Below are 8,869 nucleotides of genomic sequence, written 5' to 3'. Positions count from 1 at the left end.
TTTTGTAAATTTCCTACTGTAAATATATCAAAACTTAATTTTTGATTAGTAATATGTATTGCTAAGAACTTCATTTGGACAACTTTAAAGGCGATTTTCTCAATATTTAGATTTTTTTGCACCCTCAGATTCCAGATTTTCAAATAGTTGTATCTCGGCCAAATATTGTCCTATCATAACAAACCATACATCAATGGAAATATTATTTATTCAGATGTATAAATCTCAATTTAGAAAAATTTACCCTTATGACTGTTTTTGTGGTCCAGGGTCACAAATATGAATAGAGATGTAAATGAGGCTGGATGTGTGCAGGTGGATTGCGTCAGTCTCTGCGCAGACACTGCAGCTGCGTGCGAGGCTAAGATGAGGTCTGTCTTTGAGAGAGCGGAGCTCCATCACCCATGTGTTTTGCTGCTGAGAAACCTGCAGCTGCTCGGCCAGCCGCGGGACGGCTCAGAGACCGACTCCAGGGTCACCTCCACCCTCTGCCAGCTCGTAGCAGCTGCTCACGCCAGGTGAGGTGCCAGCACGCCAGACTCCTTCCATTCGCTTTAATGGAAGAGATCTTCTAAGACTGTTGAAAGAACCTGAACAGATGGCCATTTGTCATCGTTTGCTTGCTTTCTTCTCTTCTTCTGCAGTGTGGTGGTGGTGGGGTCTGTGAGCAGCCAGCGAGAGCTGTCCTCAGATGTGACGGCAGCGTTTGTGCACCAGGTGGCGCTAGAGAGCTTGTCCGAGGAGCAGCGCAGGATGATGCTCTCCAGCCTCAGTGAGGACCTGCTGTTGGGAAAAGACGTCAGTCTTGGCAAGATTGCCAAACAGACAGCTGTGAGACTATTGACTGCTCATCCATCTTATCTGTGCATTCAGATTTACCATATGTATTTTTTCATACATGGTCCTGGTCCAACTTTACATAAGTGCATTTGATTGCCAGTAGGGTTTCATGTTGACTTTGTTTCTGTAGGGTTTTGTTTTAGGAGATCTTTGCACACTTCTTACCAGCGCTGGGAAAGCCGCTCACAGACGACTTCTGCAGACGTAGTGAGTCTTCACCCCGCTGCTGTCAGTCACTCCAGCACTGTTTTTCTCTGTCGAATGGATGAGAAACTGGTGTGGTGTTTTTCGTGTGTAGTTTTCCAGAAGCGGCAAGTGAACAGGAAGAGGAGGATCTGTGTGTCTCTGGGGTGAGCGTCACGTCTGAGGACTTCAGCGCGGCACTGGACGTCCTACAGGAGGCACATTCACAAGCCATCGGAGCCCCAAAAGTACAGTTACCTTGACTTTGACTTTTGTGTCCATTGTACCCTCATAAAAATGAATTATATTATATTTATATTAAATGCATTTAGAGTTATTTTTTACCTGCTTAAGTACATCTTTATGTGTAGTTTTGTTATTGAGTATTGTCTTTAAAATATGGTTAAAATGTACTGCCGATTGTACTGACAAGCATTTATTATAAACTAAAATATGTGAGCCTGGAGCACAAAAGCAGTCATAAGTCGCTGGGGTATATTTGTAGCAATAGCCAAAAATACATTGTATGGGTCAAAATTATAGATTTTTCTTTTATGCCAAAAATCATTAGGATATTAAGTAAAGATCATGTTCCATGAAGATATTTTTTAATTTCCTACTGTAAATATATCAAAACTTAATTTTTGATTAGTAATATGCATTGCTAAGAACTTCATTTGGACAACTTTAAAGGTGATTTTCTCAATATTTAGATTTTTTTGCACCCTCAGATTTCAGATTTTCAAATAGTTGTATCTCGGCCAAATATCGTCCTATCCTAACAAACCATACATCAGTGGAAAAAAATATTTATTCTGCTTTCAGATTATGTATACATCTCATTAAAAAAAAAAGACCCTTATGACTGGTTTTGTGGTCCAGGGTCACATATACTTTAATGTCATTTCTATTGAAACCTGTATGTCAAGTATTTAAATATATATAACACTACAATAACACACTACAGTTAATAATCAAGCACTTTACATGCACTCTAGCATGTAAGTCAGCACATCAAAATAAGTGTATTTCTTAAAAGCATGGCAAAATGTTATTAAAACTGATTTAAATGGTACTTTAAAGTAAAACTTTTAATTTGACATTATTGCAAAATGCACTCTTTAAAAGTGTGCTTAAATGTGTTAAGAAACACTTTTGTTTTATTAATATAACATTATCTGCCAGTAATAGTTTAAAATGATACTTTTAAGTTTTGAAGTACACTTTAAGTGCACATTCAATGCAATTAAGCACACTTCTTTTTCACAAGGGTGATTGTTCAAAAACATTTTTTGTTCTGCTGGTTGAAAGTCTCTTCACGTCCCGACAGCAATCTTTAAGTTAAGTGCTCTAAATGTATTTATATGTATTTATATAATCTGTGGGAGGCGTAGGACCATAAAAATGTTTGTCCAATCAAATTCTTCAGTCCACGGACTATGATAAGCTGTCCTGCCTGGTAGGTGTTATTATTGTAATATTATGCGCTTTGTACTGTGATGTTGTCTCACCGGTGAATGAGACATGAGGCGATCTGAAAGCGTTTCTCATCGTGTCGCTGGTTATCATGTGGTCTGTCTGTGCGCGGTCATGTGTTTTGGAGGAGGCGTGGTTTTGGAGAGTGATTTTCAGGGAGGGTGGGATCTTATGCTTTCAAAGCTAGCTTGCTATTGCTAGCCTCTTCTGAAATCGCCTATAAAGTCATAAATGTTCACACAGAAATGAAGTCTGCTGTAATGTACTATTTACCCAGCTATCAGTAAAATCTCCTGCTTTAAAGCTGTGATTATTATTATTATTATGCATTTTATTTATAGGCGCCTTTCATGGCACTCAAGGACACCTTACAAAGTCCATAAAACAGAGTAAAACAATCAAATTAAACAATAAAAGCCAATACAACAAACAGACATAAAATCACATAAAAACCTGCCTAAACAAATAAGTTTTAAGACGAGATTTAAAGACCGGAAGACTTGAACTATTGCGAACTTCTACAGGAAGTGAGTTCCATAAAAGGGGGGCCGCATATCCAAAAGCTCGTGACCCCATGGAAGTTGTCCAAGTGCGTGGGAGAACAAGAGTAAGTGCAGAAGCAGATTTTAAAATACGAGAAGGAGTGTGTATATGAAGAAAATCCAAGAGATATGAAGGAGCCAAGTTGTTGAGTGCTTTGTAGGTTAAAAGTAAAATTTAAAAATTTACACGGAATTTAACTGGGAGCCGGTGCAAATTTTGTAGAAACAGGAGAGATGTGTTCAGATTTGGAAGTTTTGGTAATAACTCGAGCAGTGGCATTTTGTACCAACTGTAGTTTGTGAAGTGATTTGGAAGGAAGTCCATAAAACAAAGCATTACAATAGTCAATTTGTGATGTTACAAGAGCATGCACAAGAGTAGCAGTACTCTTCAGTGAAAAGACTGAAGAGGAAGGAAGAGGAAGAAAGATTGATATTCCTAATATGAAAGAATGCAGAACGGGTAACACTGTTAATATGAGCTTCAAACGACAAAGTTTTATCGAGGATGACACCCACATTTTTTTAACCTGATTAGACAGAGGAACAGGACAATTGTCTGTTATCACAGAGGAAATGTTTGACTTATCTATTGTGGTTTTTGTACCAACAAGAAGAATTTCTGTTTTACTATTATTTAATTTGAGAAAATTACTTGAAAACCAAGTTTTTAATTCATCAAGACACTCAAGAAGAGCAGAAGGAGGACACTTTGAGGAAGGTTTAGAAGACAGATAAAGTTGGGTGTCATCAGCATAACAATGGAAATGAATACCATATTTCCTAAAAATGGTGCCAATAGGTAAAAGGTAGATAAGAAACAGAAGAGGTCCCAAAACAGAACCCTGTGGAACACCGGAGACAACATAAGTAGATTTTGATTTAAACTGTTCGAGTTGTACAAATTGCATGCGGTCTGTGAGATAGGAACGAAACCAACATAAAGCCGTACCAGCAATTCCAATAGATTCCAATCTACTTAAGAGTATTGAGTGTGAAACAGTATCAAATGCTACACTAAATTTAGTTTAGTTTTGTGTCTAAATTTAGACACAATCTAAATTTGTTAGATTGTGTCTAAAACGCTGAGTTTCTTCATCTCAGATCCCGTCGGTCAGATGGCAGGACGTCGGTGGACTGCAGCAGGTTAAGAAGGAGATTCTGGACACAATTCAGCTTCCTCTGGAGCATCCAGAGCTGCTCTCGCTGGGGCTGCGGCGCTCCGGACTGCTGCTCTACGGGCCGCCGGGCACCGGAAAAACCCTGCTGGCTAAAGCCGTCGCCACCGAGTGTACCATGACCTTCCTCAGGTGACTACAGCACTAGCCTCTGTTTGCTTTTGAGTTTGAAATATTCAAGAGACTGGTCAGAGTGCAACACTTTGGTGTTTGATTTCAGTGTGAAGGGTCCTGAGCTCATCAACATGTACGTTGGTCAGAGTGAAGAGAACATTCGAGAGGGTAAGAGCAACGAAATAAACTACTCCTGTCAGTCTGTTGTCCACTATATTTATTTCACTGAGCTGGTTAACACTTCTCTCTCTGTCCGTCAGTGTTCAGTAAGGCCAGAACTGCTGCTCCCTGTGTTATTTTCTTTGATGAGCTGGACTCTTTGGCTCCTAATAGAGGCCACAGTGGGGACTCAGGAGGGGTGATGGACAGGTCAGCATCACAAGACATGTGCAGATACTAAACTCACAACACCAGTCCAAACCGTGAATGAATCATTCAGTGTGATTTGTGAACTAGTTCAAAAGATTCAGCTGGTTCACGAATCAGGTATGGGATCCTGCCTCGGGATTTCCTCAGTTCAGAATAACGTGGAAAGATATATTTTCATAAAATGTAGTGGAGTAAAAAGTAAGATATTATGGTTTGGAATATAGTGAAGTAAAATGAAAATACACCAATAAAATTCAGATACTTGCATTCAAGTCGAGTCAATTTTATTTGTTTAGTGCTTTTCACAATACACATTGTTTCAAGTATACTATTTTAATATATTTATGCCTTATAGTCACATTTAGCAGATTAGAGCTGGGCGATAATATAGTTACATTTGCGACGATATGAGAACTCAAGCAGTTGAGATTTCCTATATAATGTCTATTGCTTTACATGAGTACATTGAATGTTTACTAATAAAGTTGGATATGCTCATGTATCCAATATTTAGAGCTTTGTATAGATTATATAGTTTACATATCTTGCGACATTAAAAACTATCACAGATCCGACATTTTCTATTGCTTTATGTGAGTATACTGTACTATGGGGTTATTTTTGTTCCTGTATTCCAAATAAATACATTATGATTCACAAATAAATATAAGCTCTCAAAAATCCACAGATAGGTGGACTCCACCCACATCTACTCAAGCCAATCACATAACGGCCACATTGCGCTGACCAATCATGTCATCACTATAACTAATCACGTTTTGCTTTACACTCAGGGTGGTCTCTCCTTCATATAACCTCGCTCATTCATCTGCACTGGCTGAGATAGGAAGTCCATAAAATCGGTATGGTCGCTTGGACTCATATTTGGTCTTCTACATGATATTTTGTCCTATATCTGTGCAAGCGTGGAGTACTTCAGAAGGAGAACGGGACATCAGTTTACTGCCGGTGACTGGTCGCCACATCACTTCCTTTCAGGGATGCAAAGTGAATCTATTGCCGCCACCTGAGTGTAAAGCAAAACGTGATTGGTCATAGCGATGTGGCTCTGTTATCTGATTGGCTTGAGTAGACAGTGGGTGGAGTCTCCACCTATTTGTGGACTTTTCAGCACGTCTTGACGCAAGAACTCGAAATTCAAAATCCACAAATGCATGCGGTTATTGAACTGAACTATTATTGTTATTGAACTACTCAAGCTGAATAAAGACTATTTTCCTGCATGAATTTGGATTTGCCTCAGTTTTTAATTTTGCATGATTGATTCTGGTGCTTTCCTGTTTAATACTGTGAAGCTGCTTTGAAACTATGTGTATTGGTGCATCATGACAAGCCAGGTTTTGTCATTGTTTGTTTTTAGGGTTGTGTCACAGCTTTTAGCAGAGCTGGACGGTCTTCATTCGTCTGGAGACGTCTTTGTGATCGGAGCAACCAACCGCCCAGATCTGCTGGACCAATCATTGCTCAGGCCTGGCAGGTAAATACATTCAGATTCAGTTGCTTTTCAGTTTGTCTAGCATTCTTGCATTATTGCATGTTTTCACCCCAGGTTTGATAAGTTGGTGTATGTGGGTGTGAATGAAGACAGAGAGTCTCAGCTGCAGGTTCTGAAGGCAGTCTTGCGCAGGTGAGTGTGTCCATCATGACGCTCCTCTCTCTCAGTGCTGGAGCAACAGTGCTGCAGAACAGCAGCAATAAGGTGTGTGTTATTGCTGCTGTTCTGGGTGCAGGTTTAAGGTGGATCCCAGCGTGTGTCTGTCGGAGGTCGTGGAGTCCTGTCCTCCTCAGCTGACCGGAGCCGATCTCTACGCACTCTGTTCGGACGCCATGATGTGTGCCATCAAGAGAAAGATTTCACGTATCGCTGAAGGTATGTGGAAAAATATACCATGAACGGCCTTTTCTGATTATGTGACTCAGGGGTGAGTATCCATGTCAAACTAAATGGCAAATGTTACAGAAAATGCCACAGTCTCTGTTTCCTCCGGTCCTCAGAGCTGTAAGGGCTGCTTGTTTGTTGGTCATTAGGATTTCATCACCACACCACATGCAGGAGGAGAATGTTATTTCTCTAGAGATGACAAGCATTTTTCTTCCAGAAATCATTTTAATATGACAATTTAGTGTTCAGTTATTAGTGTTCTGTATTTTATTGGTTCTCAATTATTAAGTCAAGTCAAGTCACCTTTATTTATATGGCGCTTTTAACAATACAGATTGTGTCAAAGCAACTATACAGCATTAAATAGGAAAATAGTGTGTCAATAATGCAAAATGACAATAGTAAACACTCAAACACTCATTAAGAAACATTTCTTATTACTATCAATGTTGAAAACAGGTTTTGCTTTTTTTTTCCGGATTTTTTATGAATATAAAGTTTAAAAGAACAGCATTTACTTGAAATAGAAATCTTTCTAAATGTCTTCACTGTAACTTTCGATCAGTTTAATGTGTTCTTGCTGAATAAAAGTATTATTATATTACTGTTTTTGATTAAATAAATTCAGCCTTGCTGAGCTTAAGACTTCTCGTCGGCATTAGGCCTATTTCTGAATGAAATAATAAAATGCGACTTGTACGCAACTTATGTTTTTTCCCCCTAAAAAACACACATTTTTTATACGCGTAGCGTATTTTAACCATGCAGCAAATCTTTTAAAATATTTTGATAAATTACTGAAAAAAAATATTAATAAATGACTTTTTAAACCGTTTAACTGATCGTATTAAACGGTCAAAATTCTATACGGTCGGTTAACGGTTAACCCGTTAAAATGAACATCCTTAATATATATATATATATAATTACATATGAAGTAGATATATATATATATATATATATATATATTCACCCTAATAATAAAAAATATTTTTTCAATAATAAGTGACTTAAGTCTTCTGTCAGTATTTTTGTGTATATATAAGGAATTATGTATAATTATACATACAATATACATAAAAAAATTATTGAAATATAAAAATGAGTGCTGTCAAAGTTAAAGTGTTAACACATGAGATACATTTTTTTCAGTTTAACACATTAAAAATATTTAATGCAATTAACGCGGGGCGGAGCTAGGGTTGGCCACCCCACTCACAACTGCTGCTTCTGACTCTGTTTTTCTTGACAAGAATTGCATTTATTTAGATGCAGAACATCTTTACAACCACTTAAAACGGGAGACTTTTCAGACACGCGTTCCAACTTCACCTCAACGCCAGGTGCGAGTCAAACAAGCGTGGAAAAGCTACTGTCGATGAGGAGCTTCAGTAGAATAACAGCGAACTTGTCAGGCCATATGTCAGTAAAAACGAATTTTCCTGTCCTGTCAGCCATTATACTGTTCTCGTAGAGCGTGCTCTTCAATTGCACACACAAATGCGGCAGCCTGCGCTGTATATAGGCTAATTTCATATTAAAGCGCAAAAGAAACTACGAGCATGCAATGTCATAGTTATGTCGTCAGTTAAGTCATGAAGTTACAAAAAAAGTAATTAATGCTGCCTTAAATCTGTGCATGCAAGTATTTGTTATATATGAGTCAGATTAAGAACTTGTCTCTGAAATGCAGTTGTTTTTCAAACAGTCGTGGAGCAGCAGCACTGTCTCGCTCATCTAACACACCTGATTCAACTCCTCAGCTCATTACAGAGACTTTAAGAGCTGAAGTGGGTCAGAACAGGTAAAGAGTTATGAGAAACTACGATGCGTGTCAGATTCAGCAGCCGAAATAACCTCATAACAGCTGCTGTGATGACTGTTCATCAAAGAGCAAAAGAAAAATAGCTTTAAGGATTCATCTATATTTAATTTAGAATTGAGTTTTTGATAGCTTTATTAAATTTCTGTATATTTCATAATTTCTGATGGGTGCAGGTAAATATGACATTTATTATAATGGGTTTATGTGTTTAAGATTGTTTTAAGTTCACCTAAATTGAAAGTTATTTTTTAAACTCTAATAAAAGTTAAAATTGACAACTCTTTATTATACTGTAATGTTAAATGGCTAGTCAATGGTTAAATATTAGAAAGAAAAAAAAACTATTTCACAAAGACATCAGTAGTATTGGTATCAGTGATACTCACCTTTAGCCATATAAAGATGCCATTAAACAAATATAAAAAAAATATATACTGTC

General features: G+C 37.9%; 1 protein-coding gene across 1 annotated transcript in view; it reads left to right on the top strand.

Annotated features, from left to right (window-relative positions):
• pex6 (peroxisomal biogenesis factor 6) overlaps positions 1 to 8,869 on the top strand; it is an 18,438-nt gene that overhangs the window by 7,382 nt on the left and 2,187 nt on the right. The window contains exons 7-16 of the mRNA XM_016488339.1: positions 316 to 518; positions 645 to 831; positions 971 to 1,047; positions 1,139 to 1,271; positions 4,146 to 4,351; positions 4,440 to 4,501; positions 4,594 to 4,702; positions 6,084 to 6,200; positions 6,273 to 6,350; positions 6,454 to 6,593. Of these exons, the coding sequence (XP_016343825.1) occupies positions 316 to 518; positions 645 to 831; positions 971 to 1,047; positions 1,139 to 1,271; positions 4,146 to 4,351; positions 4,440 to 4,501; positions 4,594 to 4,702; positions 6,084 to 6,200; positions 6,273 to 6,350; positions 6,454 to 6,593 (1,312 nt within the window). The remainder of the gene's footprint in view (positions 1 to 315; positions 519 to 644; positions 832 to 970; positions 1,048 to 1,138; positions 1,272 to 4,145; positions 4,352 to 4,439; positions 4,502 to 4,593; positions 4,703 to 6,083; positions 6,201 to 6,272; positions 6,351 to 6,453; positions 6,594 to 8,869) is intronic.

Source organism: Sinocyclocheilus anshuiensis, unplaced genomic scaffold (genome assembly GCF_001515605.1).
Source record: "Sinocyclocheilus anshuiensis isolate Anshui unplaced genomic scaffold, SAMN03320099.WGS_v1.1 scaffold345, whole genome shotgun sequence".
Taxonomy (NCBI): domain Eukaryota; kingdom Metazoa; phylum Chordata; class Actinopteri; order Cypriniformes; family Cyprinidae; genus Sinocyclocheilus; species Sinocyclocheilus anshuiensis.
The sequence above is the reverse complement of the archived record's forward strand: the minus strand, read 5'-3'. Positions and strand labels throughout refer to the sequence as shown.